At 38.5% G+C, this 18,865-nt stretch overlaps 2 protein-coding genes across 6 annotated transcripts; both read right to left on the bottom strand.

Annotated features, from left to right (window-relative positions):
* Nucleotides 1-257: 257 nt before the first annotated feature.
* Wnt10 (Wnt oncogene analog 10) lies at nt 258-9,846 on the bottom strand. Its single transcript, XM_065308139.1, has 5 exons — nt 9,160-9,846; nt 7,300-7,589; nt 3,289-3,563; nt 1,843-2,030; nt 258-1,778 (listed from the first exon to the last, which is right to left on the bottom strand). Exons 1-5 carry the CDS (start codon nt 9,210-9,212, stop codon nt 1,415-1,417), a joined length of 1,170 nt encoding a protein of 389 aa, XP_065164211.1. The 5' UTR covers nt 9,213-9,846; the 3' UTR covers nt 258-1,414.
* Nucleotides 9,847-12,278: 2,432 nt separating this feature from the next.
* Nucleotides 12,279-15,566, bottom strand: LOC135796041 (phosphatidate cytidylyltransferase, photoreceptor-specific-like). 5 transcript variants are annotated; one of them, XM_065307924.1, is made up of 2 exons: nt 15,406-15,566; nt 12,279-13,743 (listed from the first exon to the last, which is right to left on the bottom strand). In XM_065307924.1, exon 2 carries the CDS (start codon nt 13,719-13,721, stop codon nt 12,465-12,467), a length of 1,257 nt encoding a protein of 418 aa, XP_065163996.1. In that variant the 5' UTR covers nt 13,722-13,743; nt 15,406-15,566; the 3' UTR covers nt 12,279-12,464. The 5 variants fall into 5 exon arrangements, with proteins under 5 accessions (XP_065163996.1, XP_065163998.1, XP_065164000.1 ...); XM_065307926.1 differs by lacking the exon at nt 15,406-15,566 and adding an exon at nt 14,651-14,944; XM_065307928.1 differs by lacking the exon at nt 15,406-15,566 and adding an exon at nt 14,121-14,542.
* Between the last annotated feature and the right edge of the window lie 3,299 nt (nt 15,567-18,865).

The following is an 18,865-nucleotide window of genomic DNA, read 5'->3' as shown; positions in this document are numbered from 1 at the left end:
AACTGTTTATTTAGAAAGTTGATCGCTGTGCACGTTATAATTTGATTAGGGAATTGAATTTGGAAGTATGTAGATATAGCACTTTTAGGACTGCAAGCTAATGCGTCCTCGACCTAGATTAATGTTTCCTTTTGGGTGGAAATGATAATCGTATTTGCGGTTGTACGACTTCAAGCTGTCAATCCTTAGATTACCGGTAGAAAATCTTGAAATGTGTTATGTAAAGTGTACAAATCATTACACATTTATAATATAAATTAAATTTATAAATTCTCGGAGTTAATGTATTTTATATAAAAACAAAATGGGTTTGTATATTCATATTTGTACACAGATCAAATTAAACACACCTTATTTCCTACTCAACTACACTATAATACTTTTACAAATCGTTATAATGATTCAGAAAAGGTCTAAAAATAAATAATTAAGTACATGTGGCACCCTGTATGTAGCAAAAATATAACAGTTCGAATTTCTCATAATTTACCTCTAACAAAGATGTACACGAATCAAACCTTGGACGTAGATAGGTACTACTACTACTACTACATTCATCAAAATATAAGTGTAAATATAAATTAAACGTCGTATAAAATTATTTACAACCCAAAAATGGTTCTATCGAATATGATATGAAAGCAGTAAAGTGCGCATTAGGCGTTTGGCGTCATCGGCGTATCTCAATCTAAATATTTCATGTGCGCATAAAAAGCCATCGTCTTGTCGTCGCGCCGGGATGAATGGAAATAAAATATAAATAAATAAATATAATAAAATGGTGTGTCCCGCATTCGGGCGCTATTACGTTTGCGTTCGCGAGGAATGCGCCTTTCCATCATTGTAAGTACGTATAGTTTCACAGTTTCATCGGCAATGTCAAACAACAAATTATCTTTTTATTGCCTGCGTCGACTCGGACGCGCTCTCACCGCCGTATCAATCCTTAATATTGATGCCGGCCCGGCGAGTCGTACACGTTTTTGTCTGTTGGCTGCGTTTCCGTATTCGTAATGTACGCACACCGCTTCGTACGTGCACAATTCAAATCGCGCACCGGCGCGAAGTTATGTCGTTGTTTCGTTTTTTTCCCCGCGCGGACGTGCGCATCTTGCATTATTACAAATTTAACGCTGCATAACGCCGACGGCGGTGCACGCATGAAACTCACTCGCAAACCTCGCGTTTCTCATGCTCAAATAATAAATAATCGCCGTAAATGACTACGATATTAAACACCTAGGCTGTGTGCGAATAAATAAAAGCTTAATTATGATGAACATGTACACTATTTACATCAGCATATTATGTTAAACTTGCAATAAGAACTAAATGATTTTATGAGTTTATGTGGAATGTTTGCGAATGATGACAAATATCGATAAAATTATATTACGGATTGCAAATTGTTGCTTCAATTGCAAATGCTTTTCCACTCCTCGACGACGCAGGTGTCGCACTCGACTTTGCAGCACCAGATAAATTTGCAATTGCAGCGCTCAGTGCGACGCTGTCGGACGTAATTGTATCCTCGGCCACAGCACAGCGAGGAGCAATTGTCCTGCCCTGTTGAATTACGAATACACTCTCGGCCAGATGTGCCGGGTACTTCTAAACTGGCATCAAAATCGCAGAAATTTGGCGATTTTTGGTAATACAACAAGTCGAAGGATAATGAGCGTTTGTTCTTTTCTTTACTGATGTGCTGATTACCATTGCGGACAATCCATTCCTTTTTGTTGCGCATTTTTACACGTTTCTTGCGAGACGTTTTTATTCTGAAACAAGTAAAATAAAATAAAATTAAATTTTCTTGTTGAAAATAAATTCGTAATAACTTACACTTTAAATGTTTCCGCTTTATCATCTCCAGTATTGTTTTGATCGACGAGAACCGCAGTCCTAAAACGTTCCTTTAGAACTTTCCCCACCATTCGAATATCTGGGGTTGAGCGCCAGCAGGTTTTCAGTTGGCAACTACCGGACATTCCGTGGCATTTGCATTGGACTTGCATATTATTTGCAACCGCCTGATAACAGAAGATCTATATTAACCTTATATAACCACTAAGGGGCATAAGAGTAAACTTCAAATTTAAAAAGAGGCAAAAGGTGTATGAAAATTGTGAATGTAAATTCATTAATATGGTTATACAATTTAAGCCATCATGGCACTACAGATATTTTATATTCAGAAAAAAATTAAAATTTGCCTGCAACTACGGCAGCGTAACTACATTTTATTAAAAACGAGTCAACCTGTATTGACTATGCTAATAAAATGCTTAATTTTTATTTAAATCATCATTTTTTATTTAAACCGTGCAAGTTATATTTTTGCTTTTCCTTGCTTAAAAATAAGTTTATATCTAAATTGATTCAAAATGAAACAATAGTTTTTGCATGAAAACGACACAAGCAAACAAAGTCTCATTTGCATTTATAATATTAGTTACCATATCAGCTAATGATACTTAAGTTTAATATTTTGTTGTTTTCTGAAACATAATTATTCTTCATTGGTAGAAAAATTATTCTTGAGTAATGCCGTGACCGATTATAGTTTATATATTAACAAATTCTATTAAATATTAAATTAAACTTTATAAATTCTTATAGTTTGACTATAGAAATCATATTGGTTTGTTGGGTGGTAAGAAGACAGCAAGAAAAAAGGGACACATTAAACGTGTTATGCCGTCGGATGAAAGGGCCGCCGTCACCCTGAGTACGTGTTATTACGATTATTACGAGACCACACGCACTCACTCTCCTCCTCGCCCGCCGCTCGTGGCTAGCTCGTGTGGAGCACTGCGGTCAGGCCTTCTCATTAACTTTATAACTTTTCGATCCACGAAACTTTGTAGTTAATATAACATTCAGATACTACACTTTCATCGGATTGATTTTATAGAGTTTGGGGTTGTATTGTTGAAGTGGATTGCGGCTTAAAGGAACGTTTGTTCTGTGATCCTGTAAATCCTTTAGTCCTTTACAGATGATTTTGAAAGGGTGGAATAAACGTAAAGCAGAAGTATGAATTCCTGAAAACTATGTGTATCTGTGCTTACAAGCATATTGTGTGTGTTTTACTGCTGATTCTCCAGTCGGTTTATTGCTAGTTTTCATTTTCAATGGAAAATACGCGTCAGACACCCGAAGAATACAAATGCAAACGAGAACGAAGACAAACAGTGAAAAACATCAAACAGCGGTTCAAAAAATACAAAAAATGCAAGAGAAATAAGGTTGTTTGTGGGTTGCTTTATGTAAAATTTAATTACTTACCACTCTTCCAACTTGATTGTTATGCGAATTCACCCTCGATTGAAGATCTGACGCATTGTCACGATTGTCCAACAATGCTTTAGTAAATTTAATACCAAATTGAAGATTGTGCGAACAACCGCCCCATTTCCATGGCGCCTCCGATGAGATCTTCATCCGATAGTTGCGATGATCACAAGCGCAGTTAATTAGTCTTCCTTGGCTGCAAGCGCGCGCTACCGCAATTGTTGCGCCGGCCGCAGACAGTGCGTACGTAAACGCCGTTTCTCTATAACCTGCAAATCAAGCATAGGAAACGTGTATAACCTCAAATTAAAGCAATGCAAATTCAATAAACAACTCCATACAAAACAAAGAAAAAGTGCATCATTAGTTGTATCCGTGCGCTAATAGATAAAACTTTAATTCTCAGCCTCAATTGAAATGGTAATCCGAAGAAGTCACGATCATTGCCAATACTGCCGATATTACCGATGCCACTGTCGAGATGCAATACGCGAAAAGAAACGAAATCGGTTACATATTAGGAGCACTTTAGTTAGAGATTCGCAGTTTACGTTCCGCGATGGAAAAACGCCGACCACCGGCACTGATTATCTAATTGTCCCTGCGTCGCAGGAGTGCAGAAGTGCGTGCTACGTAAATGGCATTTTTAACTACTGCTGGCCAAGTTTTAATTCTGATTCGAAGCGAACGCTGCGCTTCTTATCAAATGCACGCCGCGCCGCACATGCAGGTAAATTGTTAAGTGAGGCAGCGTTCGCGTTTTCGCTTTTTATGCGCACAGGTTACATATTTAAAAGTTTAATTATAATTTTAAAAATCGTGCGCGACCGCGATTATTGCGCCGCGTCTTGTGCGGTGCGCGAACGACTATTTCTGTCTGTCGAGGATCATCATCGACGTTCAGTTCAAGCGAAATTTAACCAGAAACCGGGTTTTGCTAAGTAGAAATAAAACAAAAAACTTTAGTAGCGCGGAAGTTGGGAGTTTTCTACGAATCCGACAAAATATGAGAAGCTTGAAGTTAAAAAAAAAACTTAAATTCGCACGAATCACTCTTAAACTCAGAAGAAAAACAAGTAATATAAGTACAGAAGCATATGAAGAAAAATATTTTTTCAAATTAGTTTGCACCAGCACGATTCATACGATTATATTAATAACATTTTAATTGCAAACCTATCAGGTACAGGTGTAATTGTCCTATATTTCTTAGAAATGGCGCAGTTCAAGTTATAATTTATTTATTGAGTAACTGACATTAAAATATAGCTCAATTGATTCGAGTATTATTTCATTCATTGCAATTCATTCATTCAGTACATAAATGTACTTATAACATCAAATCAAAAGTGCTTCTTTGTCGGGTGATTTTCCACAAGCGACTTTTTTGTTTCGTTGCGCAGTTTGCTCGCTGCGGTGGGAAGAGTCGGATTTGTTTTTAATAATTCCAGGCACGCAGCCCGAATCATCTGTTTTGCTTGAGATGCATCGGTTCCGTCGTCGCAAACATAGTTTTTCTCTCGCGCAAAGCACATGAGCATAATGGATAATCTTTAATGCGATCGTGTGGCATTTACACACTTTTATGCCGTTGAAAAACAGCCAACTACATAAATGTTTTTACGTCTTCGGTCACAAAACAAAAACTAGAATAGAATGTAAAAATATTAAGTACGCGAGTAACTACACGAGAAACGTGAATTGTGTTTTTCTTCGTTTGTCTTGCTGACAAAAAGTAGAGTATTAATCAATGTCTTTGTTTATCTACGCGTGTGCGCTCGCACAGATTTATTGCAATTCTGATTTCTGATTTATGGCTTTTATTAAGATGGAAATATCAAGGTGTAGAGCCGTTTGTGGCATTTCTGGTGTAATTAGCGATTTCCTCTCTGGCATGAGTCTCGTCGAACAGGTGTTTGTGAGCGTCAATCGCAAATCACTCGCCATAATCAAAGCCGTTTAATGCGCGCTTTATTAAATGTGCTCGCGAGCGCATTGTGAAAATACAACATTGACAGTTAATAATTCCTGCAGCCATCAGCGCGGCGCGCCGAAACCAACCTTCGACGATTTAATGCGGCGTTCTTGGTTTTCACGCTTTAATTTACAAATAACCGCTGGAAAACGCGCTGGAAAAGAATAAAATCAAGCTCGCTCGATTGCCAAAGTCGCTCGCGGCAATAAACTATCATATATGCTCGGCCGCACTAACTGACACCACAATTTGCTAATATATTTATATGCGCAATAAATTCCAAACAAACTACGCGCGTTTACAATATTCTATCTGCACACATTTGCATGCGGTTATTTATTTAATGGCACCGTGCGTCTTATTAATAGCGAGCGTGCGTTTGCCATTTGCTACCAGCGCGAGCTACTGATGCATGATAGAAGAAATACCTTCTGTGATAGCGTTTATATGCGAGGAGAATTATAATATTCATTAAGGGGTACGGAGTTAAAGAGATGTGAATCCAATTATGATGTCAAATTAGTGCTTAGTTGGTAAATTCAACTTATTACACTTCGTTAAAATTATAAAATCTTAAATTATGAAAATATTGCATACAAAGTGTTTAAAACGAGTTGAAACAAATGATTTCGAAGTGTGTTTGGTATTCAGCTGAGACGCAGTTTCGGCCTATCGCTAATAGATGTAAGTGCACACTATATTTCAAAATATCAAAATTTTGCAAATCAACAAAAAATGCTTGCTCATTGAAATCTCTGAAGTTGTAACTTGTATATTTGACATATATAAATAATGTGAGAAATTATTCCTAATATAGAAAAAACGGGATAAAGATAAACACGAAAACCAAAAACAAAACTGAACTTTGAAGTTTGATTTTAGCATGGTTTATTGCTTAGTTTTTTTTGTGGTTAATTCAATGTTTTTGGAATAAAATTCATGAATCTCTTTTCTACAAAACTGAAATATTTAAAAAATATATAACATTGGCGAAATATTGGAAATTAATAATTTAATAATTTCAAATTATTACTAAACCATTGATTCCTGGAGGTTTTTAAAGATTGCATTGTTTTAGGAATGCTTGAAAGATAACTGTTATTTGAATTTCAAAAGTAAAGATATGTAAATACATACCAACATATTTTGTTGATAATAAAGTTTTAATATTCAGTTTCAATGTTTCAGTTAAAACGTTTGCAACTCAAGCAAAAGACCCGAAATAAAATTGAAGGAGCGTAAGCTTAGATTTGAATATTACCCGGTAGATGTCCCCATATGTACTTAATTTTTTTTAAATACTGTAAATTCGGTCTAACATTTGTTTTAAAGTAAAGTATTTTATATATTATATTTATATATATACCTTTAAACTTTGTTATACATAAAATGTATTGTTCAAAATATTAGCTGAATACCGTAAATAAGTACAAGAAAATAATAATATAAATCTTTATTAAATCTCTGGAAAAAATTTCGTTCCGGCTCACGGCTCAGTGTTTTTCAGTTACGGCTAACGCGATTCGTGGTAGAGCTACCGCCACCGTGGCACTTGGCTGCGCTTTGTACGCGCTTTTTGTGAGCTTCGAAGGAAACAAACTAGTCTTATTAGTTACGCTGTATTTGAAAAAGGGTGGTAGGTACAATAGGGTTTGCGCTTCTTGCTCGTTCGCCGTGAGGTGTTGGCCGACGTCTTTTGCTGTGCGCACCACCGGCCCGGCACTCCTAAACGTCTCTATAACGTCCATAATGCGAGAACCTCATTCGGCTGGCATGAGCGATTATGAAAGGACGGGACAACAAGCCGAGAGGGAAAATGGAGCTGTCATCGACGGCATTGTACTCGTGCCGATCGTATCGGTTTCGGTTACCTACAGCGTTGACACCTGGATGACAGCGTTTCTTTCTTCATTGTTTGCAAATATATTGCTACTTATTGGGCTCGCTTGCTGCGACAATCGACAGGCGACAATCGTAACATTTGTAATGACATACTAGCTGTATGGGTGTAATATCTATAATTGCGTTACCTTTCTGCAGTAGCGAACTGGCATAGATGTTTTGTTTGTGTGCGAGACTAGAGCAGTTCCAGCGGTTGCCTTGAAACTGATGCTCACACTCGCTGAGAGCATCCTGCAACCCCTGCAGCGCTACCATCGTCACGTCCGGTTGACGATTGCACAGTAAAATCTGATTTTTTGTCAAGCCTGGAATTGTTCGACATATGGTTGAGTCCTTCGGTGGCATTGGTAGGGTAGATTGCAGAATCGCCATTTGTTGGCTATATGTCGAACTATAGCTGGAGAGTTTAGCCAGGACACTGAAATAAACCAATTTTTTAATATAAATAAGTAATACATTCCTTAAAATGTCAATATATATTAATTAAATAATGTGTGGGAAAATATTTTTCAGGCGATTATCACCGTTTAACATCAATATAAGTATCGAAAAAGTAAATTTTAGTGCCGGAACAAACTTCTTTTTTGTGAAGAGTTTCTATTGGTCGCCGGACACTCCTCGGCTGCATCTTATTAGTTGTTTCACTAATTACATAATCGCCCCGGTGAGTATCTTCACCGCTTTCCGCGGCGGCTGGCATTTCGACAAGTTGGTCAATGTCTCAAATAAATTATGCTCAGTTGCTCATGTTGACTTTTGTGATGGAAAAATAAGCAGCCAATGGCTCGGACGAAAGTGCTACTTGAGTGGAGAAATACGTCAAGATTTCGAGCGATAATGCATACCACTGGGGCTTTCTCACAAAAATTCATCAAGCGGAGAATGCAAGCACGATATATTAGAAACGAAATCAACCTGATGCCAGATAAATTTACAAATCCGATCTGAAAATTAATCGAAAATCTTGTAACGTCTGCATAACTCCGATTTATAACAATGATGTATTAAGACATTTCTCAGACATACTTCTTTAAACCCAAAATATAATAAAAAATTGGTAGTATTAATATTATAAAATAAATAAAGATAATTATTCGTCAAATTAATTAATAATTATTTAGTAGCATTAAATATTCGAAAATTCCAATTCCAAACAAGGATTTTCACACGATCGAACCAGAATCACATAAATTACAACGGGCTCCGTTCAAATCAACATAAAAAATGTAAAGCGCACCAATTTAAACGGCAAATATTTCTCAAATATTTAATTCGAACAAAATCGACGCTTAATTCGCCGTTGAGTAGCTGAATCAAGTGTGTATAATGTCAAAAATGCGTGGAATTTTTGGGAACATGACCGTAGTGTGCTTCACATGTCCTTGCACACGCAAATCTTCGTATCAACTGTCAATTTAGTTTTTTTTTTGTTTTTGTTTACAGGTCGTTGTAATTTATATTCGGTCATTAATTAAAAACAAAACCTCGAATCGCCATCAAATGTAAATCTATCACATTTCAATTTGTGGCGGAATTTAAGTGCTATGCTATTATAACCGAGCACCAAACAAAGAACAACGCGAATTGCTTCTCGAACAATTTGAATTGATGCGCTCGTAGTCAACATTGATATTCACTTTATGGTGCTAGGTAAGTTGATGTTATGCATCGATTTGCAAGACGATTCACACTCGGCACGTGGCTATGGTTTGCCAAAAAAAAACTTCGATCACCAAACTCAATTTAAATAATTTGATTTCGTGCGCGAAGTGAAGGCGCAAAAGTGATTTCAGAACCGAGTTTATGCGTCTATTCCTCCGGAGCGCCGAATGCATGAATATTTATTCGGAATTTAAACGTAATCGACGTCTAATCGTGTGCGAAGAAGATTCAAAGATGTTTTACGAGCACTTTTATTGATATTAAGCGATTAACAATGAGGAAATTATTTATTTCAAGGATCAGAGTTGACTAGATCGTTGACTTACCGTAGATTTAAATAAACAAGAAGAACACTTGCGACCAGTACAATTCTGATCATCTTTCATGGCACAGCGCTGATGATTTTTGTACTTAAATTTCAATATTTTGGGGCACACATAATTTATATCCTTGGTGATTTAAGCACTGTGGTTAATTAAGTTTAGTTTGGCGCACTGTTTGATTAGAGTTTGGCGCAGATGGAGAGATAATGTTCCCCGGCGGCGATGTGAAAAATGACACAGAAAACAGGATCAAAAGAAAAGTCCCGCCGGACCGGACTCGCCGGAGCACCCGCAGCCGGTGGATCCGTATTTGTTGACTCTCGACGCGTGCGCACACACCATCACCATCACGGACGCGCGAAGAAGAACAACCAACAACAAAACGCGGCGCGCACGTCGCGGCGGCGGAGCGCAAACTTTTTCAAAACTTTGTTTCGCTGGCGCGCAACTTTTGCAGTGCGCGCGCTCTGCGCCTTGTGCGCAAACTTCGGACAGACGCTTCTCGGACGTTGTTCGGTATTTGACTTAGCTGAGTAGGAGATGAACAGCGCGGCGAGAGCGCCTTCAGGAAGTGATTTGTGTAACGAGTAACGCACAAACGCAACAAACCGATGCGGCTCCACGCACATACGCGTATACGCCTACGAGTGCTCAAAGTAATGACAGCGTCGAGTGCACGCATAAACTAAACTTCACTTCATCGGCTAGATATCGCGTATTGAATGCGCCCGTCGCAGCCCGCTGCTGTTTGGAGGGGTTGTTTGTGTGGGCACACAAGCGCCGAGAGAACTCCTCTCTGATCTGCTTGCTGCTGCTGTTGCTGCCAGCATCGCGCCCATTAGCTATCAAAACGATAGTAGAGCACTGTGCGCGCGCTGCCGTGCGTATGCAAAGAGAGACATAAATGTAATTGGCGGTTTGTGGTGAATGGTGATTAAATTGAGATTCGTTCATCACGCAGCCACTAGCGCATCAAAGCTGCCTAATCCATCCTTGTGCTATTATCTCTTTTCCGATGTGTCGTGCATGACGGCATTACGCTGTGCATCATAGGGGGAAGACAAAACACAAAACATTTTCAACATCAAACGATCTTCTACTTTTCAGATTAAAAATTATCCATTGCGAGTACAACTGCAATTTGTTCGCATTGATTTCCGCAGATTTATTCAAAAATTTGCGCCATGTTAGTTACGGTCGTCCGCTGGTCAAGCAGAAGGCACGAAGGAGGAGAGACCGCACACAATACCTTATCATTAGAGGTGCGCTGTTGAATTTCGCAACGGTCTAATGACTCAATGAAGAGACCACCTATTATACCGGCCACGCCACTCCGGCCTTGCTCGGCCGTCCATAATCTGATTTTAACATTAGGTATGTGGTGTGATATTTGCCTTTCTCGGTTCCTCCGGCCGCGCACTCATTTTATTTCATCCTTTTTTGCCGGAGGTGTGCGCCTCCGTTCGCTTTATGTCCGTTCACACCTCGCCAGCACTTTCCTTCGCCACGATTCGTCCACGTTGAGGGGAATAAAACACTTTCATTCGTTTCCAAGTCGCTTGCCATTTTTATAAGTTTTATTATGCTTATGTTGCAAAATCTTAGTTACCTACAATCACACTTGATGACAGAAACATTAACGACTACAAAATCAGTGAGTGCGAGTTGTGTCATTCCGTGCGCAATCAACAGCGTAGAGTGCGAAAATTGCGGCGTTGGATGATTGATGATGGTTTAGAGTGTTGCTGCTTCTCATTATTACTTAATTCCGTTTGCAATCTGCGCTGGCAATTGAATCAAATCAGGACTAGCATATCCTAAATGCTGATGACTCGTTGAGTGACTTGCTGATGTTTTAATATTTTCGCGAGAGCCGAAGGCAAGCACCGTCTTCACTTTAATAGCCCATGAATGTTGGCAATAAAAAACAAACGACACTCGAGTGCATAATAGAGGTTACGGTGTCGATTATTTCGGACTGGTCGCAATAATCATAACATTTTAATTTATTAACTCGCCTCTCAGCAAACACGAGTCGGGATGCATTAAAAAGCGGGTGCACTAACGACAAATTGATGAAGAGCCGGCCGAGCAATTGCAGCGTACGCAGTCAAATGATAAATGACCAACAAAAAGAAAAACTTTCGGAAGGCAGATTACCTATGTCGAATGCAGCCACTTGACACCGACGTGTACGTAAAAAAACACTGCCATTAGATACACGCGGTAGCCGTGTGTCCACAGGTTTTTCTTGTGCGAGTTTTTCGAAAAAAATGCGCGTACACTTCATTATTTATTTCTTTGGCACGTCGACGGGCGGAAAAGACGGTTTATTGGTTTTTGTGCACGCTGCGACCGCGCTTTTCTACGTGGCGACAGCGAAATTTATCGTCTTTCAACTGTTTATGCATTGAATGGTGCATTAAATCATCGACAATACAAATACGCGCCGATGAGTGATGTCGTCCATGCGCACTCACACCGCGTATACAAAACACGCGTGCACACACGTCTGGAATGCATTTCGGAAGAAATTAACACCTCGATTGTCACTTCGTCCCATCGCCGCCATTTTGTGACTTTATTTACGCCACACGTGCGTCTATTAATTATTTCAATTTGCGTGTGGTCACTCAGTCAATCAATACCAATACAAATACCATTTCAAGGGGTATGTGGAAAACTGGTTGCGTTAATAATTGCTTTGATCCTGTCTATCCAGTCGTTGTGAGTGAGAAGACATTACCCATGCACCAACACGACACGACCAATCAGATTTGCATTAAATCGCGTCTGCAGCCCGTGCGCAACGCGCATTAAATATGGTAAACGGCAATCAGAGTCAATGAGCAATCAGAACACAGGCGCGTACTCTTCAATTATTGCTGCATATTAATTAACCACCGTCCCTTTTTCAGTGCGGGTTTTTTTCTGTTCGACGAAAGTTTAAAATCATGCACATTACGTAAATTGCGTTGTGATAGGCAGTAATTTTTAGCAGCTTTGAATTGTTATTAGCATATTATTCAAGTGAACGTAGTTTACATGGTAATTTGCTCGCTTAATTGCCGCCGTAAACGAGCATCATCTAACATTTAGCATGCGCTTAATTCTGTACCAACTACAAATGTATTATTCCTTTATTGAAGAAACAAGTCGATTAAACAAGTATCGTTCTGTCATTTAATTAAGTATCACAATTCAAAAAGTCAACAACTATTAGCATAAGGAAATACTGGTTCTAAAATATAATCTTATCACATAAGACACACTTTTTTAGCGTCCACGGAAAACTATTTATCACACTTTCAAACTGTAATATTATTTTCTAATAAATAATACATTTCTACTTGTTGAGCGGTTGTCATGTTCATTATCCTTTGAAATAGTTTTTGTGTTATGTTTCTCTCGTCCTGTGGTCGACTCACAAATGTGCTAATGTACACGTGTAGAAATACAATCATTACTAGTTGACAGTCGAATCGATCCATAACACCACCATGGCCTGGAATCGACGCACCAAAGTCCTTGATATTGCACGCGCGCTTGAAGCCCGAAGCGAAGAAACCACCAAAGGGTGCAATTACACTTCCAAAGATTGACAACCAAAACGTGTGCACAACAATTGGATACAGTTCAATAGGGTATTCAAAAAAGTGGTACACGGAAAGTTGGAAAATCGTATCGGGCACGCAATGCTCAACTCGCACAATTTCCCCTTTAACTTCTTCATACTCCACGGGACAAATGTAGTACTCTTTGTCCAATAGAGAATAACTAACTGCACAACTAATGATGATTGTGAATATCCCCGCACCAATAAAACCTTCCCAGGTCTTTTTTGGCGAAACTGCTATCAACGGAGTTTTTCCAAAAAGTTTTCCACAAATATACGCCATTATATCATTACTGGTGATTGTAGTGACACATATGATGAACCAAATCATGCCTTGATAGATTGTTTTTGTTATCAAACACGATGGCGCTACTATTACCAAAGCCATTACATGTGTCCAAGCCAATAAACCAAACTGCTTCCGATAATGTTTGCGTTGTAAATTCATCACAAACCATATGACTCCAACAAAATACAAACAAAAACAGATAAATTTGTAGTAGCTTTCAACAAATTGCGCCAGGATGCTTGTGGTGACATACGGGTGATAGTAGATAAAAAGATTATCACACCAGAAGTACAACAAGGCGCAGAGGAAGAAATAGTTGGTGTTATGACGTCCTGTAATTGCCTGTTGTTTGAGAGCAATGACGGTGACTTCCTTCCAACATTGAATCTGCGCCAGCAGTGTGATTATTACTAGACATGGTGGTCCCCCATAAAGTAACAAAAGGAATCCACAAATGAGAATAAAGCTGACTGTGGATCGCTTCAGGACGGACTGTGTGGAACTTGGCAGACGTTGGAAAACATCCGAGATGGACATTGCGCTGAACAAGTCCTGACATGTTTTTACTTTATCATTACCATCTGTAGTTGTGCAATTTGTTTTATTTTCTGGCACTTGTTGGAACTGATAACTAGTTGATCTACAAAGACGCACGCTCATCTTTTTTCAAATGGCCCAATATCTAAACAAAACAGAAACAAAACAATTAATTATTTATCATGTCTAAATACGCTGCATGTATTTCGAGGAAGCAAATATCGCGTGCAACAAATCGTATACTTCATGAATTTTAATGTGTTTTAACTGTGACACGAATATGTTACCCACATGCACGCAAATTCATAACAAACAGTTGTCGCTTATTATCACTGCGACCTTGAGACTATTCCAAAAAACGGTTTAACCTGACACGTATTGAAATGGAAACCAATATACAACTAATCAATATACGCTTATTCAACTTTATGATATATTTTATGATTATTGTGACTTTGGGTGACTTACAAATTACTTCACACAACGCGTTGAATGATTCACAAGTTACTAAACTGTAGGTACCTCCGTCGTGTCACATTGAACTATAGCCAACTCATTGAGGAATCTATGCACATGTTTAAAGCGGCGAAAGTACACACATGTCAAACAACTGATAAGAGAACTGTGTGCTTGTAGGTATTGATTCCTGTACTTTTAATTACGGAAATTCCTCGGCGCACTTTCTTATCTTAGTTCAGATACGTTTTATGTTGGACGGTTTAGTTTTACTTGACTTTCTGGTAAGTCGAAAACGTAGCTATGCTCGGATTTATCTGTATTGTGTACTGATTTGGTTATCATTGAGTTCACATATATCACATAACAAACTTCCAAGGTACAGCGCGGTATTTACTCAATATTTATACTTATTAAAATCGCAAATTGAATATGCGCCCGGTACGTTTGGTTGCCTACAATAAAAATCCGGCTCTGTTCTATGAATAACTCTAAGAAATAAATCAATGATTAACATAATGATAAATAATTATTTTTGATTGTAGTTGATAATTTAATGAATAATAATTATATTGTTAATGTTTCCTCTTACTTACACATGATTTAAACCCTAGCTGATTTATCGATAACGCCCTGAGGTAAAGTTTAGCACAATTACATTCAAGGACACTCGACTAACGGATTTGTCAAACACTGGTATTCTTTATTCTCGTTATCCTCGCGCAATTGATAATTGACGCATAAAATCACGTGTAAATCACGCGGATTCGCACAAAATCATTCCACGGTCGACATTGTCACTGTCACTGCAGACAGCAGCCACAAACTACTGACGTTGTGAATCAAGCTACTGTTGTATCAACTAACGGACCCCATTGATACTACTTTGGACTGCTGGTATCGTTAATTCAATTATATTCAATTGAACAAATACACTACTTGCGCACAAGCTTATGACTAAATAAACATGTTAAAAACAAGCAATTTGTTTATTATTGGCTTGAAAATACCACAATCACTTCAGTAATTACGATTGAGATTATAATTAACGATTTATCGATTAACTAAAATTAGCTATCAAGTACTGTGATCCGTGAATTACTAACATGTAACAACTCTGTTTGTTTCGATATATCATTTTCATTTGTTTTCTATATTTTATTTGAAAATTAAGCGTGCGTTAGTAATGCGCTAGAAAATTAGAAAATAACAACCGGATATTGTCGGAAGTGTTTCTGCATTGCGACATTAATCTATACTCACAAAGCGTGTCATAAAGTAAATGAAACTTAGTGCACCACTATAGAATATTAATTATGACATATTACAAGTAAGAAAATAATAAGAATACCAGTTTGTAGTTGAAGTGTTGATCGTGTTCACGCCGTTGTTATCGCATGTCTGCAACTCCATCGTGTATGTTTCTGCGTCCAACAAAAAGGATTCTCGTCCTTGCCGCGGTCATGACTGACCAGCCGCCAACGTGCGAATGCAACCCGTGTGTGTACATTGCGGTATATTTTTTTGTGTACATTCAGCATAGTGCGCGCGCTCACATCGTAATTAATTCTACTGTATGTGCGGGTATTGTGGATGCGTGGGTGGTAATCAGTATGCACGCGCAGGACAATGAAGCCGCATGTATATGGGAACGGAGTGTCCTGTATAATAAAATAAATATTCGTGCGTGTCTGACAACAACAGGTGGAATCAATAACAAGTAAACTCTGACATAATTCAAACTTATATAGAGTATATTATTTTTTTATATTTGTAATAAGTTTTTATAGTATAGCTAGAAAAAATTGAGATTTGATAAAATTTCAGGTTTCGTCAATTTTTAGGTTATGATTGTGTGGATTATTTTATTTTATTTTTTACGACCCTGTATTACTAGAAAATGAAGGTTAACAATTCACAAGTAACAAAGTTACAATGACAATTTTCCCAAGTGCTTGGTGCATTATTAACCTGTCAATAAATAATTGTGAAAAATTAAGTAGCGATAAATAATGGAAAGAGGTGGAAACTATGCACTTGTATGCACTTGTGGTTGAAAGTCGAAAAAGTAAAACGTATTGTTGTGAATGTTGTGATGGAATTATGATGGAAAAAGATCTGACAAAAGATAACTAATTCCATCAATGCCATCCATCATCAATGTCAATGTCTTCTTCTTGTTGCGCACCGCGCACGATCATTGAGAGGCAGAAGGCGTCAACTTTCCCAGGTAATTATAAAACAAAATCGCAACGATTCCGAGAACCATATAGCGCTCTCGTCGACTCGCCCGTAAAAGTCGCACTCGAATTAGACTTATCGCGCGGTCGCAGCACAATGGCGCGTCAAAGAGATGAGCGTAGACGAGTGGAAATACTAATGGACGACGGATATTGAGACATCGCATTATCGACGCGCCCGATGCGCGCATTTTCGCTCGTCACCTTTGTGATCGCTGCGCAAGCAGCAAGTATATATGTAGAACGCATTCCGGAGAAAAGCTTTTATCGATGCGGACGTGGATGGTCCAATCATAAATATGCTCGACTGCGAGAGTCCTGGCCGTGAGAAACGTCGAGTGCATAGTTTCTTCTTAATATTATTAGGCATAGCTAAACTTGCCTTATTGTGCATCTTCTGAATATAATTATTATGTTCGCTTTTCCAATTTGTTCCTATGCCGCAAAGTGAACCAGTCATCTTAATAAATTTTAACTAAGACGTTGCTGCGATCTGCTTTAATCTTGTTATTGGTAATGAATTGTTAGCTAAATATTTCATTGTCAGTTCATGTCAGATCATGTGCGCCACCTACATGCAACAAAACAAACTAACTTCGACTGGTACAGCTTTGCATATCCTGCAAAACATTGGTTCGAATTGGTATTTCTTAATCAGTCAGGAATTGTAGTAATTTTTGCTCTGCAATTGAGTTATATGCAGTATTATGTTTGCAGCTAAACAATATGTTTACATTTAAGTTGTTCTTTTCCCTTTGCATAAATTTCAAATTTCTCATTATTCAAGCCCGATTGCGGCGTTCCGTGTAATGCGGTGATACGTCCGTTCATCACACACGTTTATTGCCTCACACCATGTCCACCGCAGAACGCCACCGACGCACTGCAAACCAGCGCAAACGAACCGTTCAATTATACTTTGTTATATTGTAATTGCAGTCAAGATTGAAATGGCGGTGCGTGTGACGTGCCGGTCGGGCGAATTTTATGGGAAAACTCAAACCTCGTGCCTAATGCATTAAAAATGCACAACAAACACATAAACACTACACCGCCGTCGCCCACACCATCAAAAATTACGAATTTGATCACAGTATGTAAATAACTACCACTTACATAAAGTTATTATTGCATGTGCGTTGTTTTCGGCGTTGCTGTAAATTTTCGGTTCGTTTCGGCGCAATGTGTGAGGTCTTCATTCGAAAATTGCCCCGAAGAGTGAAGCGAAAGCTGAAGGTAACGCCTCTTCGGAACACCTAGGAAAAGTAATCGCTCGTGATCTCTACACACCGGCCGCGAAGGCGAAGAAGACGCCGCCTCAGCATTGTTATTATAACACTTTGGACGGCAATGTTTGTCATGAGGTTATACGCAAATTATTTAAGAAACCAAGCGGTTCGGAGAAGACACACGCGTGTTTTTTAAATTAAATCGAGAGAATTGGGGACCTTGAGTGGGCAATACGATTTTCAATGTTGGTTATTAAACGCATTCCTGCACGTACGCTCAATTAGTGCATTAAAAATAATTACAAGTTAATGAGTAAATAAAGGAAAATAATAATCTCGCACTCCAACTCACAGATGCCCATTAGTTTTTGAAATTAACCAAAATATCTATACAGAGTGTTTTAGCACAGCAAACATTTTAAATAATCAATTTACGATAATTCAATTGACAGATGTTAAATAATTAAACAGGAAATATTTTTAGCACATTGATGTACCTATGTATTGTGATGATATTTTAAAGTATTATTTAAAAATTAATTTGATTATTAAATTATTTACGCTTTTTGGCCAATAACACGTGGTTGTAACATGGTCCAAATAATATGAATATAATTTTCGTTACTCGGTTTGTATATTGAATATGAAACCCACCCAGGAGTGGTGGTCCGTGGCACCGTGGCGGCGTGAGGAAGAAGTCCGGTCGGCAAACAGCTACAAGTTAATGATTACAGGCCAGTTTTGATGGCTTCATTATTATCACTGACCTGCCCATTACCTACCTTTCGCTAGTAATTCAGTAAATTCAGCTACCAGAAATAAACCGACCCAAAGCCGGCCCGACGTCCGACCCCTCTTGCACTCGACGTGTCTCTTCTCACAATAATTCATACGGGCACCTTTAATACCAAGGTGTAAGTCAAATATTTCCACTCACACACACACAGCACAAATTTGCGCAGCACAATGACTCGCGCATTAAAAATGACGAAACGCAAATTGATGCTAATTGAATGCGATCGGCGCAGAATGATGATGTTTTCGTAGTCATCCATGCTCATGATCGGATGTATTGATCTCCGGTGGAGCTGTTGGATTTAATCAGTGTCCGCGGAAGGAATGTTTGCACCGTGACTGATCGATTTCGCCATTGGGAGTTTGTGCTGAGAAATTTCCTGACTCAACATTCTGGCTAATTATTAGCTAAGTATAAAATATTTAAATTTTTTGGCACGCCAATTATTTCTGGGAACATTCTGTATATTAAAGTGAGGTAAATTTTGTGGAAGATCACAAGAGGGTAATTAGTACAATGGGGCTCACACGTTCGCGTAAAAGGAAC

This window comes from Atheta coriaria, unplaced genomic scaffold, assembly GCF_025399875.1.
Source record: "Atheta coriaria isolate IRGN ID8LTWV9N9 unplaced genomic scaffold, Caltech_Dcor_3.1 hic_scaffold_7_pilon, whole genome shotgun sequence".
NCBI lineage: Eukaryota > Metazoa > Arthropoda > Insecta > Coleoptera > Staphylinidae > Dalotia > Dalotia coriaria.
This window is presented reverse-complemented; position numbering and strand designations above follow the sequence as displayed.

Excerpts from the sequence above, each read along its gene's own strand:
- Wnt10 (XM_065308139.1), bottom strand. The coding sequence starts at position 9,212 with ATGATCAGAATTGTACTGGTCGCAAGTGTTCTTCTTGTTTATTTAAAT. Across the intron at positions 7,590-9,159 it reads CTTGTTTATTTAAATCTACG|TGTCCTGGCTAAACTCTCCA; the intron begins GTAAGTCAACGA and ends GGTTTATTTCAG. Across the intron at positions 2,031-3,288 it reads ACAATCAAGTTGGAAGAGTG|GCGGTTGCAAATAATATGCA; the intron begins GTAAGTAATTAA and ends TTCTGTTATCAG.
- LOC135796041 (XM_065307924.1), bottom strand. The coding sequence starts at position 13,721 with ATGAGCGTGCGTCTTTGTAGATCAACTAGTTATCAGTTCCAACAAGTG.